Raw genomic sequence first — 16,275 nt, 5'->3', positions numbered from 1 at the left:
TCCAAATAAGTTGTTAGATAATCAAAATCATAGCAATCAGGTTCTTTTGAATAGGTCACCATAAAGCCGACGATTCTTCAAAATCTAATATTGGAATCACCTTTAAAATTACCGGATTTGATTTTAAATTTACCGTTCATTCAACGCTGCTACAATCAGAAATATAATAATTTGACTTACTAAAAGATGGCTCTATTACCATGTTAAAAATAACTTGGAGATCCAACTCAAAAACTTAACAAAATGGACAAGCCTCATACCTATATATACCCGACATGTGATATATATCTCACACATTCCTCTATAGTCTTAATCATCATCTTCATTTCCATATTTTTCATAGGTTTTGCTTCGTGGCGGAGGTGGATTCATCTGTACCTCCTTTTATATTGCGAATCTTTTTGTTTCTCCGTATATTTAATTTTTTTTAATCTCCTTGATAAAAATCCGAGCTCTTCTGCTTGTTTTGCTGTTTGTAATGCAACCCAAATACTAACCTAGATGGTTGGTTGTGAAAACGACATTTTATAGGAAAAGTACCCACATTTTTCTTTTTATTAATTTCCTAGCTATGTTGCAACAAGTCAACAAATAAAAAATAAAAAAAGCAAAACAAATTCACTAAATATTTCAATATTCCCCGCGCTTATAAAACCCATACCAAACCGTTACTCCTAAAACCCTCTCTCCCTTTTCTTGCCCACAACTTTCTGTTACATTTTTTGTGTCTCAAAATTCATACATACAAAAAACAAATTTCTGAAATTCATAATCAAAAATCAAAGATGCTGACTCCATTGGTTTCTGAAATTCCAAGATTAGAAAACCAAAATGAACAGAGCAAAACAGAGCAACATACTCTGTTTTTGGCCATTTCTGAAACAAAATCCATGGCCAATATTGCACTTCCCATGATTTTCATAGGCTTACTTCTCTACTCTCGTTCAATGATCTCAATGCTATTTCTTGGTCGTTTAGGGGAACTTTCTTTAGCTGGTGGCTCGCTTGCGATTGGTTTTGCAAATATAACCGGTTATTCAATCCTTTCTGGTTTAGCCATGGGAATGGAACCAATTTGTGGACAAGCATTTGGTGCTAAAAGGTTCAAGATTCTTGGCCTTAGTTTACAAAGGACAATTCTTCTTCTTCTTTTGGTATCAATTCCCATTTCATTCTTGTGGTGTAATATGAAACAAATATTGGTATTTTGTGGCCAAGATCATGATATAGCCACACAAGCACAAAGTTACATTATTTACTCGATTCCTGATCTTTTTGCTCTCTCGTTTTTACATCCGTTGAGGATTTATCTTCGTTCTCAATCGATAATAATGCCTCTAACGTATTGTGCTGCCCTCGCGATTCTTGTTCATATTCCAATCAACTATTTTCTTGTTATAGTCCTTAATCTTGGTATTAAGGGTGTTGCTTTAAGTGGGGTTTGGACAAATTTCAATCTTGTGGGGTCATTAATTGCGTACATTATAGTGTCAGGGGTACATAAGAAAACATGGAGCGCCATTTCTAAAGAGTGTTTTAAAGGGTGGAAAACACTTTTAAATTTATCCATTCCAAGTTGTATTAGTGTTTGTTTAGAATGGTGGTGGTATGAAATTATGATTTTGTTGTGTGGATTATTGTTAAATCCTAAGGCAAATGTTGCATCAATGGGAATTTTGATTCAAACAACATCTTTGATATACATTTTCCCTTCTTCTTTGAGTGTTGGTGTATCAACAAGAGTTGGAAATGAACTTGGAGCTAATAGGCCTAATCAAGCAAAATTAGCTGCAATTATTGGACTATGCTATAGTTTCATTTTTGGACTATTGGCATTGTCATTTGCTATACTAGTGAGGAATATTTGGGCAAGTATGTACACTCAAGATCAAGAAATTATCGCGTTAACGTCGATAATTTTGCCTATAATTGGATTATGTGAGCTTGGAAATTGTCCACAAACAACAGGTTGTGGTGTATTAAGAGGAACAGCTAGACCTAAATTGGGTGCTAATATTAATCTTGGTTGTTTTTATCTTGTTGGAATGCCAGTGGCTATTTATTTAGGATTTTTTCGGGGTTACGATTTTAAGGGACTTTGGATTGGATTATTAGCTGCTCAAGCTTCTTGTGCAGTGACAATGTTGTTGATTATTTTGGCAAGAACAAATTGGGAAGATCAAGCTAAAAGAGCAAAAGAGTTAACTGCAAATATACAAGGAGATTTTGGTGAAGAAAATGAAGAGGAAGAGAAGTTTATTATTGATGAAGAAACTGCAGAATGTTCTTTTGATTCATTAGAGTATTATCAGAAGCTTGATGGAAGTTTAAATGTTTGATTTTTCTAAATTGATCAATTCTTGGATTATTCTTTCATCTTTTTTTATTATTATTTTGTATACCGGTTATTGTTCTTGATATCTATGTTGCTCAGACTCTTCAAAAATGTCACGGGATGTGTGCCAGATCATCTAATAATAGTATATTTTTGGAGGATCGGATAGGAGTGCGACAACATTTCTGGAGAGTACGAGCAACATAGCTTGATATAAACACACAGACAGAAAGAGTTAATAGAGATTATATTTTTCTTGTTTTCATGTAATTACAATTTTTGTGTTTGTAAATCAAAATCTGCATTGTTCTCTTGAATTTTTGTGATATAATTAATTGTGGAAGCAGGAATGTTTTGTGCTAAACTCTTGTGTTGTCTATATATTTTATTAGTTGATTAGCATGGTTTTAATGTTCCCTCCTTTTCAAACAGAAATGAAATGTTTGACTTCTGAAGTCAAATCTTTACTTTTTTGGCCTCCTTTTGCTCTTTCAATTTTGGTCCCTTGACTTGTAATCGATACTCTAATTTCTAAAATCTAATATTTATTTTTAGTGCTGTTACGTAGATGTTGTGTAATCGGGACGACTTGTTTGTGTTGGTGGTAATAAAATATTTGTTATTACTTTTTTTCGATTTAATCATATGGTATCTTACCGCTTGTTTGGATGGTCGTTACGTATTGTATTGTATCGTATTGTTACTTTAAATACGATGTTTGTTTTGATTGTTACTTAAATTTTATTGTATCGATCGTTATATCTATTGTTACGTAACGATGAAATGTGTCACTTTATGTAACGACCGATTTGGTGTGGTTGCGTCGTTATTTTATCTTTTTTCTCTCATCTCACCCTTCACTATTATTAAATTATTTTATTTTATCATTTACCATACCTTTTTTATATAATAAATTTACCCCATAGCATAATTTTTCTTTATAATATTGCAAATTTATTCTTCATATTGCTAGCGCATGATACCATGAAATAACGACAAACGATACAATACAATACAATACAATACGTTACGAAACGATGTGTAACAACTATCCAAACTAGTTGTTAATGTCACGAGCTCGACTAATTCAGATATGCAAAGGGTAGGCTGACTAAATGATATAAAGCTCTATCACCTAGAGGTTCTTCATATCAAGTCTGAACTCGAAATCTTTGGTTAAGAATTTTACGGTGGTAGATTGGACAACCCGATGCACTAAACTCCCGCTATGCCCCGCCGGGAGGGCCGAATCATGACAAGGGTCTATTGTACGTAGTTTTACCCTGCATTTTTACAAGAAGTTGTTTCTACAGCTCAAACTCGTGATCTCCTGATCACAAGACAACAATTTTACTAGTCCGCCAAGACTCCTCTTCCTACGTTGCTGGTGTTTTCTCTTTTTTTATTTCTTTTTTCTTTACAATATATATGTGGTGGTGTTGGTTAGGTGAGGGACCATATCCTTTCCATTTATGGGAGTCGTATAAAATGCCAAATTCAGGTAAACTAAAGAAGCCAAAAATCCAAATTAGAGCACATGAGGCCATAACTTAGACCATTCAAAAAGAAGAAAAACAACATACTTTTAACGAAGACAAAATTGAAAGAATAGAACAATATGGTCATTTGCTTGGTTACGTAGCCGGCGGGTGCAAAGGTTGAATAATCTTTCTAAATTTTCCAATTCTTATGCCTCATATTCTAAAAAAAGATCTCAAATTGTTTGACAAATTGAAAATATATTTTATACTTTTAGTTTATAAACTTCAAAATCCATCAGCTTAATATGTCGTTGTAATGACTTAATCTACTGCCATTAATTGATTACCACCTTGTTCCAATATAGTCATAAACTAGACAATTGACTTTTCTAAAGTCAAAACAATTGTTTTTCAAACAAAACTAAAGAAACTCCACCTTTTAATAAAATATTAAATTTCGAAATAATTTCAAAAGTGCCATAAATTTAATAAATAAAAATTTAAAGATCAAATTTATCAAATTTAAATTCTGAATTCGCTTATGTGTGTGTATATATATAGTCTTGTGCTATTTCCTTCGGTAATCTTTTGTATTAACCATTTACTCTAATTAACCTTCTCCTATATCCGAATTTGCAACAGACTATACTTCATGAATTTTGTAGCAAATAGCACGGGCTAGCCAGTTTTTAAACTGGTAATTAAAAAATAGCTAGCGTTTGCAAAGTCATTGAAAAATAGCCACTATTTTGCTGCAACACGAAAAGTTCCAGCCTAATATACTGGAGATTGGTGCACCTGTGTATGAACTTTCAGCATATTATGCTCAAAGTTTAGCACACGGAAAGTTCCAGCATAATATACTAGAGATTGGAGCATATGTATATGAACTTTCAACATATTATGCGGGACCTGTATATTATGCTGGAACTCCAATATTTTATGATGGAGTTCCAGTATATTTATACTGGAACTCCATAATATAATGGAGTTCCAGCATAATATACTGGAGCTCCAGTATATTACGCTGGAAGTTCACATGTAAGAAATTCGAACTCCAGTATATTATGCTGGAATATTTTCCAAATTTTGAACAGTATTTTCGTTCAGATTTATCTTTACATGAAAAGTGGCTAAATTTCGATTACTTTTGAAATTGTGGCTATTTTTCAATTACCACTTGTAAATCTGGCTATTTTTTTAATTTTACCCGACAGTTACTAGTGGTAAATGAAAAGTTAGATCCACGGCACTACAAAAAAAAAACTAGGATTAGTTACGAACTCCGTCGCTAATCTATTACTAAATCCCTCGTAGCTAATAATTTTTTGATAATCTGTCGCTAAGTAGAATTAGCGACGGATTTTGCTGTTTATCTACAAAAATTTGTCCGTCGCTAATTCCTATTTTCTTAGTAGCGCCCTTTAATATTTTGTCATTCTGTTTTCTTTGAACAGAAATTTTTGTTTGTGTTGAAGATTTGATTTGGTTTTCCTTCTCTTGAAATAGCACATATAATTGGTAGGATTAAGTTCTTTAAAAAACATTATCTTTAGATTTTGTGGAATTGTATAAATTATAGTATAAGTGAATGAAAAATGCTAACGAAATCATAGCTAGCGTCATTGCTGATCAAAATTATCATTCGTTGTTGTTATGTTTAAAAGTAGCTTAAATATATTTTATTTTCCTAAAAACAGAAAAAATGCTTTTTAAAAACACATGGACTTATCCATTATCTTCAATCGCGAATTAAGTGATGTGCACATCGTTATAATTGTTAAATAGAAATAATTGTATATTCGTTTTGTGAAAGCATAAACTGTTTGTAGGACATAAGAATGAGAAAGTAAAACCGATGGATAGTTGAAGAATTAAGTTGTTTTAGTCAGCAATTAGTATTTTTGTTGTATTAGCAGGTTAGTTATTATGTTACTCAAGTTACCAAATACTAATTATTAGCACATAATTTTCTTGTAACTAACTTATTGTAAGTGATTTGATTGCGTAAATATATTTTCACACCGTCAATTACATAGAACGTAAACTCTTCTTTTTATCGTTAAACTTATATCTGTATATACATTGACAATACAAAAAAGTGATATCCATGTAATTACAACTTATAATAATAGGTTAGTTATCATTCTTACCAAGTTATCGATTAATGCTTATCATGAAAATTTATTTATAATTATTTTATATGTGATATGATTGTGTACAAAGCGGACTATGCTTGGAGAAAGAGCGTCACCGAACCCCGTTAATTTCGACAAAAATTCTGAATATATAAGGTCAAAAGTACTATAGAGCACTAATTGAACGGTTCGCTCATGTGCTTCACTACCTTCAAATTCTAGGTCCGTATTTTGCATGTATATTAATGCTTAGAACTTAATTCTAAACTATACAGAAAACACAAATGTTTATTGTGTAATAAATACAAAGTCGATCATATCAGATAATAATCACAATATACATGCTGTGCAAACATATAAATTTATGGCAGCCATGTTGCACGTTGTTCTTTTTTATATATATTTTTTGCATGAAAGTGGATATATGTGGCTACCTTAATAAGTGTGAAAAGAGTAGAAAAATACGATACTTCATAGAAATCTATGTCAAAGTTGATATATAGGTGCATGTATAATCCTAATTATAATGGTGCGCATTATTGTTAATGACTTGTAATCTTGATCTATTAATGGATTACCTTAATTTGTTGACCAGAAAAAAATATATACTTCATTGTCAAAAGGCTTAACTTTGTGCTCCAACATATATCTTTGATGTGATGTTATTTGACAGTTTCAGTATAACTTTTTTAAACGCCGATACAGTCAGTAACGAATTAATTTGTTCTCATATTTTTGATTGTTATAGCAAATTAGTACTGTTATATAGAATATGTATTATAATATAATATAAAAATTAATTTTATAAAAAAAATTGACTTTTATAGTGAATGACTGTTATAAATCGATGTTGTTATAGAGAGGTCTGGTTGTACTTGTTTTAAACTAAATAGAGAAATGGCTTATAAGGAAATTATAATTAGAGACGGTCCAAGATTTGAAGTTTATAAGTTAAAATATATTAGTATATCTATAATAACAATCGGGTTTGCGATCGAATAATAGATTTTTTAATTAATATATATACAAGGTTACGTTTGAGTAAAAGTTTTAGATTCATGTGAACCGTAACTAACCCTCTAAATCCGCTCCTAGTATCAAAATGATATGGGACATTGACCATAGGTGATGAATTGATGCAATATTATTTGATAAATGCAATCTTGAAAAACCAGAAAATGTCAAACAATAAAACAATACCTATCTGTAAGTCAATGTAATTTCACATACTTAAAAACTAAAAAATTCCATCGATTTATTAATGAAGTTGGTACAGTTACTCAAGCATGATTTGAAGCCACACCACTAAAGGTAACGGTAGATTGATAAGTACTACTTCATCCTTAATCGAAAGATTGAGTTCGAGTCCTAAGAATGGAGTCGTCTTTGGTAGAGAATGTTTTACCCCCAAAGTGTGAAACTCCCCGGTGTGAGTCTGAATAAATTGGACCCCAAACCAAATACTCGACGTTAGATGAAAAAAAAAAAGAATGATGCCGCAATTCTTTAAGCGAATATGGGTAGAGGAGAGGAGAATGAGCAAAACACAAAATTGGTCGGTCAACCGAAAATAATTGCATTCGCTACCAAAAAAATATATAAAATATATTCATTGTAGGTATATAACACACACTTATACATAAAATAGATATTTTTCGGCTATTATTTTCGAGAAAGGTGGAAAATATACATTGGACGAGGATAATGTGAATATGTGATAGCTGGTTGTCTTTTCACCTTTGACTAGTTAACCGTCCCCTGGTTCTACCGTTGTAATTAAAATTTAAATACAAAATAGGTACCTCTATTGTCATAAAACATGCTCCCTACCTAACTACAAGGAATACCTTATTTATATTTTTTTTCCTTTTCTACCTAGATAAATAATTAAATATTAGAGATGATACAAAGTTTATATTTCTAGACTCTAGTTGGCATAGAGAGGCTACAATATAATAAGACTCTTCCTTAAATTAGAGGCATGATTCCTTAAAATAATAAAATTATTCCACCATTAGATATTATACAAAAAGAAGTTATCATCCCTCTAAGTCTATAATAAAAGGTCTCGAGTTCGAGCCCTAAGATTGGAATCGGCTTTGGTAGCGAACACTTTACTCCTAAAATAGAACTTCCCGGAATGAGTCCGGACTAGTTGGGAAATAGGCACTTCTAGCAAAGTGTATAATATCTAGAAAATAAATGGTATATCTGTTTTTTGACATAACAAAATGATTCCAAGGGGAATTAAGAAAATCACGTTCATGCTATATGAGCACTAGTATGAAATTATGAATCTTATACTCAGTGGCGAATTAAACTACAGTTGTTCACGAGTTCGGCAAAACCTAGAGCTTCGGGTTTGAACCCCAAAACCCCATATATATATATATATATATATATATATGCGCGCAAGCAAGTCTAGATAGTGTTCGATAGTCAGACCTCTCTATAACACATTCTTATATAACAATACTTCACTATAAAAGTCAAGCTTTTTTGGAACCAATTTTCATGTTATGTTATAATATATGTGGCAAAGGTTCAAATATGCCCTTGTACTATACGAAATTGAGCACATTTGTCATTCGTCAATACTTTAGCTCAAATATGCCCTTACCGTCACATAGTTGGTCCATATATGCCCTTAGAGTTACACAGTTAGCCCATATATGCCCTTTTCGAAACGGAATTCACCCAAACTAATTAGCTCTTTCGTTAATTGTATTAAAGTGTATTACAAACACTATTTTCTTTTTATTAGTACTTTTTTTTCTTTACCTTTCTCTTTTTTTTCTTCTCTTTTTTTTTTCTTTTTCTTTCTCCCTTATCCGTTTCCTCCATTATTGATATCTTCTCCATTTTCGTCACCAATTTCACTTGACAAAACTCATAAATTCCAATTACTAAGAAAATTCTCCCATAAAGTAATCAAGTTCCAATTTCAGTGCCCTCTAAATAAATAAAATTAAATTATTCCAAAAATTATGGTTTAAACTTTAAAATAATAAAAACATCTCAACCTTTAACAATACTCAAAAGACCAAAATATTTAAATTATTTCCGGAAAGATAATTTAATGATTAAAAGCCTAGAGTTCAAGTTGTAGTGTTATAAATTTGAGTTGTTAGTCTTTTTTTAGCCGGACATTTTCTATTTTTTTATTAACTGTGTAAATTAGGAGTGTACATGAAACAGATTGTTTCGATTTTTATCAAAATCAAACCAAATCAATTATATCGGTTTGGATTGTTCGATTATGTTGGATTTTCGGATTTTTTGTTACATAAATATTATTTCAATCTTACTTTGTTAAATTTTTTAGAACTAAATATATGTTCAGTAAAAATTAAAAAATTGACAAACATATGACCTATAAAAATATTCTTATGGGAGAATTTTTTTAGTAATTGGAATTCATGAATTTTGTCAAGTGAAATTGGTGATGAAAATGGAGAAGACATCAGTAATGGAGGAAATCGGATAAGGGAGAAAAGGGCATATATGAGCCAACTGTGTAACTCTAAGGGCATATATGGACCAACTATATGACGGTAAGGGCATATTTGAGCTAAAGTATTAACGAAGGGTAAATGTGCTCAATTTCGTATAGTACAAGAGCATATTTGGACCTTTTCCGTAATATATGCTCTCTATAACAGCACTTCGCTATAACATCCAAAAATATTCGAAACAAACGAGACTGTTATAGAGAGGTTTGATTGTACATATCGGAACTAACTTTCTCTACGACTATGACTCAACTATTAATGCAAGGTAGATGCAAAAGCAAAACTTCTTTTTGCCAAGATGCTTCCAGAAATTACACAGTTGGCTACATGATTTTTGGTAGCCAGTTAATTAAAAGTCCTATTTTGCTCAAACAAATTGCTTTACCAGCAACCAAAACAGATGTTTTACAGACTCATAAAAGAAATAGAAGAAGCGGAACCAAAGCTCGATGTTTCCACCAAAAAAATCTAAGCAACCATCTCGAGAAGCACAATCGGACTCACTCTTCTTTCTTAGCTTTAGATCTTGCAGGTTTTGCTGGCTTAATCGCTTTACCAAGCAGGATTAGTACCATCGGTATAATGGTTCCGATATAGTACACACTTCCATAAGAAGTGAGCGTTTCATGCAGACTTAATACCTGTAACACGCGAGCAAGAAAACCATTGTCAGATTATATCAATGATATTAGCGTCGAGCAAAGTATGTTCTGAGAAATACACTACTAACCATGAAGCCAACAGCGGAGTAGTTAAGAACCAACAGTGTGTATGCAAAGTTCATCAATGTTAGTATCTTCTCAAACAGAGTACCTTTTGTAGCTTGCTGCCATCTGTAAATGACTGTGGATAGATGAAACATGATTAGAAGAAAAGCAAATCAAAGCTATTTTTGCCTGATTTAGTTAGGATTGCCAGATAGATACCTCTCGAACCAGCAATCATCAAAGCCGACTGAACAAAGAATATAATGTACCCCGGATATAGTCCCTGTGATGTCACGGGATGAATTTATATCATTAGTTAGACTATCATATTGCTACAACTAATGGAGAATAAGGAAAAGGTGCAACGGCAGTTGGCAGACTTCAAGAAAGCAGAGTATCTTATTGCAAAGTCAAGCCAGAAATGTGCAAAAATAACACCATCTTGGTGTAACATCAATGAATACTCTTTTTATATCAAAAAGAAAATGATGACAGAAAAAGAGGACCTCAAAGTGTATTGGGTGTGCCACCCAACTTGAAATTCAAAAATGGTGCAGATATGTCCATGAAGTTTGAGGAATACCAAAAAGTAAGGAGAACTGTATTTGAAGTTCATATTGTCAGTAAGAAGGATTGCAGTCAAACTCATTTCTTTTCAAGTGTGTTTGCATCTACATCGATAGGAATATTTCTATCTCCTAATGTTCTACTATGTGTCTAGGTATCCTTTAGGTTTTTTCCAATTTTCTGTAATTTGGTTGAAGCTTGGACAGCAGAGAATAGTCAAGTACACACAAAGCAATCACCCAAAGTGTGGTCGACAAGTAACTAATAAATAGCCTCAATAATCAAGCTATGATTTCTATTTTCTAATATTCAAAACTTGGCAGCTAAACATTACTGGTATTTTCCGGAAGTTGTGAAGAGATTTGATTCTCTGCTGTGTCCTTAGCAAGTTTTCCCCATAAAAACATATCCTTCCTCGCGTGTTTGAAGCAGATTTGAAGTAAGAAATTTTCAGAAGTATCTAATGATTCACTCCCCCTATTTTACTCTCCTTTCCTCCTCTTTTCAGTCCTATCTTAGTCCTTTTATTCTCTGCTTATCCTCCTCGCAGCTTCTACACTTCCGAACATTCCGTCCAGCCCCTAAAACAGCCTTAAAGAATCATTTTTTCCTTTGCATATCAGCCTCCTTAGCCTACCCTTATGTGTCCTAAGTTTTTCCTCAGAAGATTTTCATAAGTTAATCTTATTTCTTTATAGTTTTTGGTACTAGAGCTTAAAGATCCAGCATTCATAGGAAAATTGCGCACTGCACTGTTGAGTTCATATTATGTTGCTACCCCAGAAATTTGAAAATTCATAATACACATTAGATTAAATTCTCCTATGAACCATCAGACACTGGATGAGCACATGAATAACACATTAAACATTGCCCATAAGCCACTTTCCAGTGAAGCAGGCAGCCAAGCTTAGGATTACCGCAAACAAAGGAGCAACGATTGAACTTTACCATGGCAAGATGTCAAGCAAACATCAGTTCAGAAGACAAAAGTTAAAACGGCTGAACTAGAAAAACTATGTAAAGCTCATTTCTCCAATATTGTCACACCACATATCGACAAAAGTTAAAACGGCTGAACTAGAAAAACTATGTAAAGCTCATTTCTCCAATATTGTCACACCACATATCGACAAAATCAACCACCAATGCATGAGACCATGTTTAGTCAAATATAGATCATGTAAATGTGTCCCTATAAGTTATCAACATTTCAAAAGTTATTAAATGAACTTGCATAACGGTGCTAAAAGATCCACTTACATGCCATACAGCACTGACAGTTTGTGTAGCCAGCAACTGGAAGAAACCAGGCTTCCTTCCCTTCTGTACGAGCCTCTCATATACATCTGCACAACAAAATTATAAAAGGCAAAATAGATTAAGTCATACAGAAAAGGCACACTAAATTCCTGTCTGTATCAGAAAGTCAAAGTTCACTGATAAATGATAGGGCAAAGATAACCACCGTTAAGCTTCAAAGAATAATTGGTCAAGCAGATGTAACAAAGCTAGTACACCCTCAATATTGACTTTTATGTGAACTTGAAGTAGCTATGAGCATTTGTTCCTTATACCCTATTATTCTGCTAAGAGCTTAAGTAAATATGCCTACAACATTATACGCCACAATAAATGAGTAGCATTGAAATACTTGAAATAGGCTGATAATGGATTTTCTTTGAGTGTTCCTTCATTATGATTAGCTGTCATACACAAACAGAAAATTCTCTACTATGTAACTGTAAAGTTTGCGCATATTCAATTAATAGCTTGTCAACAAATACAATGCCTTTAGTTGACCAAATTTTGCATTCTTTACTGCAGAGACAATGGCTATGCTAGAAGTTATAAGCCGGTGTGTTAAATGATTAGAAGAAAATTTACTTACAGTGTCGCAGCCAGGTGCTGACTTGAATGTTCCATACAAGAGGTAACTGAACTGAACTTTTTGCCAGCTCAACACCCAATACGTCAACATTTTTTGCACGGTCCCAACGTGGTTCCGGTGGAGAAGAGTCTGTCCAACCACTGAACCCCAAGCCAGAAATAATGATAGAGGCTTCTGAGATTGACCAGATAAAATAATATTTCCACCGGGCAGTAAATCCTGCCATATATTGGTAACTCAACCGTTTCAAGAAACCCCATTCTTGGTATAGTGGGTCAGAGAACCTGGTAAGTGGGTAAAGAGGCACCAAGTAGAGGTACAACCCCATACAAAAAGCAGCTTGAAGAAGAGCCCTCAAAGTTGCCCCAAAAGGTGATGGATGTCCTTTCTCAGTAGATTTCCAGATCTGAAAAGGAGGAAGGACGTGGATGTAGTCATTAGTTCTAATGAAATTCAAAGTGCAGAACTCAATATAATTATGATATTAACATACGCCTTTTCTCTCCGTCCAGTCAAGGTAATCCTTCATTTCATACACTGGACCAGCAAAATGACTTCCACAACAGAGACAGTAACCAAAGTACTCAAGTACAGATGGCAACTTGAGCAAACGATTTTTCTTCTGAGCCTCACGCAAATCCTCCTCCTTCAACAATCCATCTTGGTAATTGATCACACATGAAATTATTTTCAGTGTTACCACCATTAAAGCTCCTAAAAGAGAACAAAATCATTTCTGGATTAGCTATATCTAGTAATACGATAACTAAACTCTGAAACTGTAAATAGTATTTTTTACAAGTCTGTAGAGTACCCATAAAGGCATATAAAAGCACTACTGCCAGCATATCTAGAAATTCAAGATGATTCAGATCATTATAATAAGGAGTGCTCCTTGATCCTTATCAAAAAAAAATAATAATAATAATAATGATCACAATTTTTTCACTGAATCTGCACTAAATCAATCTGATGCAAGCCCTAAAATGTCTTTTGTTTCATCATCTAGTCACTAAATTAGAAACACCGATGAGTTTGCTTAATCACTACATTCAAGCACGGAATCCGACATAAATCCTGACCTACCAGAAGAAAATTCGTTAATTACACTCAATAGATGAGATGATTGAGATCAAGATAGGACAAAGATCAAAGAAGCATTTACCTGTTGCATCAATACCTCCTTCCTTCCACGCATCCCCACTCATGTAGTAAACATGGCTGCACAAATATAGTTGTAGCCAAGTATTAGAAAGTACTACTTTTATCTTATCCAAACCACCAACTATGACAAAGTACTACTTTTATTTATTATTTTGATACAAATGATTACCAAATATACCTGCACATTATATAAGGAAGCACAGAATACACTGTATTATAAAATGACGACATGTGAACACATAGCGAAATGAATAAAAGCATCACCAAAAACCAGTGTCAGTAGCATGACAAAGTACTACTTTTGTTTCCTCCTATTTGGAACAAATTATCACCAAATATACATGTTACATAAGGAAGCACAGAATACATTGTCTTTTAAAATGACAAGATGCCAAAACATAGAAAAATGAATAACCGGTGTCATTAACAAGATGCGAACATTATCCCACTTTAACCTAGTACAAGAATACTATTTAACTGCATAAAACTCTATGTTAAAATGTCAATACAAAATATTCCTAATGTAAATGAAATCCACAAGCAAATTTCTCCTTTCCTTTTAACTCTATTATTTTAAAGACCTAAATTACCTGAAATTAACATGAACCAACTCATTCACGAAAGCTCCACACCCAGATGCAAATGAACTCACACAACACAATGTTAAGAAGATTGACCCATTAGAAGGAGATGGGTGCAAAACCTAACACCTTAATTGAAACGAAATCACTGAAATTTGACACACATGCAACGAAGATCACAGCTTTACAGACTTCTACTCCTATACTTTCAAAGTTCACCAACCAATTTGCTATGTCCCACATTGGTTAAGGGAATGGGTTATATGGTCTTATGCAATCCTGCCCTCGTGAGCTAACTTTTGGAGTTAGGCCCAACATCCATTTCTTCACACAATTACGCAAATCGAATGGAGAAATTAGTAAGACTTGACACATGCAACTAAAGTTTGCAGCTTTATAGACTTCTACTCCTATACTTTCAAAGCTCATCATCCAATTAAGCAAATTGCATGGGGTGAGCTCATAAAAAATAGAGCAGCCCAGTGCACTAAGCTCCCGCTATGTGGGGTTCTGGGAAGGGCCAGGCCACATTGGGTTTTATGTATGCAGTCTTACGTTGTATTTCTGTAAGAGGCTATTTTCGTGGCTTGAACCCGTCTTGCCAGTGGAAACTTTTACCACCAAGGCTCCCCTTCTTCAGGGTGAACTCCATATAGGAAAGGAAAACAAAAGGCATGACAGCTACTACCCAATAATTTATCTTAATCTTACTCTTCAGTAGTAGAGCTTTTCTACATTTCTAATGACAACCAAATAAAAGTAAGCCTTAATTCCAACTAGTTAGTATTTCCAATATAAATCTTTTGTTTTTATACTGTTCCATTCTTGTTAACTCTACATAAATTCCTAAAATGAAGTCTTTTTGAATTAGAAACAAAAGGAGGATTTGATATTAACCAGAATATCAAATTAAGCAAATTAAGAGAGAGAGAGAGAGAGAGAGAGAGAGAGAGAGAGAGAGAGAGAGAGAGAAATACCATCCAATAAGGTAACCAAAAACAATGAAGAAAGTGATGATCCCACAATAACTCCTCGATACAACCATAGAAACGTAACCCAAAACCATAGGCACCATAAAATGAAGATTCGAAGAGAATCCAAACGACAAGTAGGACAAAACACCGCCCATCACGGCGGCGTATAGGTGTTTTCCGGTGGCGGAAGGAACAAAACGGTGGAGGAAGCTCACCGGAATGGTGGCGATAAAACAGAGTAGAAATCGAAGCACCGGTACCGATACTCCGATCGCCGTCGCCATTGATTCCATCTCCGGCAGCTCCATTTTGGACAAAAATAAAAATAAAAATGGGTCCTTTTTATTTTAATTTACGTATAAATTCCCATAAGATTCTTTGCTTATACATAAGGGTATTTAAGGAGGAAGAAAATTTGAAATATTTAATTTAAGAGTATGGTTTATTGGGAATTGTTTACGACTATACTTGATGTATTAGTTGGAAAGTTAGCACCAACTCGCTTTTCGAGATTAGTTTGACTAGTCCTTAAAATTAATTGAATTAAATTAATTCTATAATATAAATTTAAATTTAAATATTCAAAAATTATATTTAAAAAAATTATGATTTGTATTTTTTCTTATGTCAGTATTTTAAAAATATGCATGATAAATTATTAATCAAAGTTTATATAATTTGACTCTTGAAAAATAAAATGTGATATGTATTTTCAAGTAATAGTATGATAAAAGAAAACCAAGGTTGGAAACTTTAAATAGTAATAAAGATGAAAATAGAATAACATTATTAGTAAGGTGATATTGAACATCTTGAAATATTAAGGACTAAAGAATCATCATATAACAGATGAAAAAGAATAGTACTGACAATAGCAACTAATTGAGATTAAGACATAATATTATTGGTAAGCTTACATTTGTCT

The 16,275-nt window shown here is 33.2% G+C and overlaps 2 protein-coding genes across 2 annotated transcripts; one reads left to right on the top strand and one right to left on the bottom strand.

The window, feature by feature from the left end:
* The first annotated feature begins 545 nt into the window (after positions 1–545).
* On the top strand, positions 546–2,547 carry LOC104119184 (protein DETOXIFICATION 49-like). The gene has a single exon (XM_009630622.4). It carries the CDS (start codon positions 786–788, stop codon positions 2,337–2,339), a length of 1,554 nt encoding a protein of 517 aa, XP_009628917.1. The 5' UTR covers positions 546–785; the 3' UTR covers positions 2,340–2,547.
* Positions 2,548–9,734: 7,187 nt separating this feature from the next.
* LOC104119175 (lysophospholipid acyltransferase 1-like) lies at positions 9,735–15,787 on the bottom strand. The gene is made up of 8 exons (XM_009630610.4): positions 15,354–15,787; positions 13,797–13,852; positions 13,125–13,345; positions 12,632–13,037; positions 12,004–12,089; positions 10,393–10,456; positions 10,197–10,309; positions 9,735–10,107 (listed from the first exon to the last, which is right to left on the bottom strand). Exons 1-8 carry the CDS (start codon positions 15,656–15,658, stop codon positions 9,967–9,969), a joined length of 1,392 nt encoding a protein of 463 aa, XP_009628905.1. The 5' UTR covers positions 15,659–15,787; the 3' UTR covers positions 9,735–9,966.
* Positions 15,788–16,275: the final 488 nt, after the last annotated feature.

The sequence above is a fragment of the Nicotiana tomentosiformis genome, chromosome 12, assembly GCF_000390325.3.
Source record: "Nicotiana tomentosiformis chromosome 12, ASM39032v3, whole genome shotgun sequence".
NCBI classification, from domain to species: Eukaryota; Viridiplantae; Streptophyta; class Magnoliopsida; order Solanales; family Solanaceae; genus Nicotiana; species Nicotiana tomentosiformis.
Note: the sequence above shows the minus strand (reverse complement) of the source record. Positions and strands in the feature narration are given on the sequence as shown.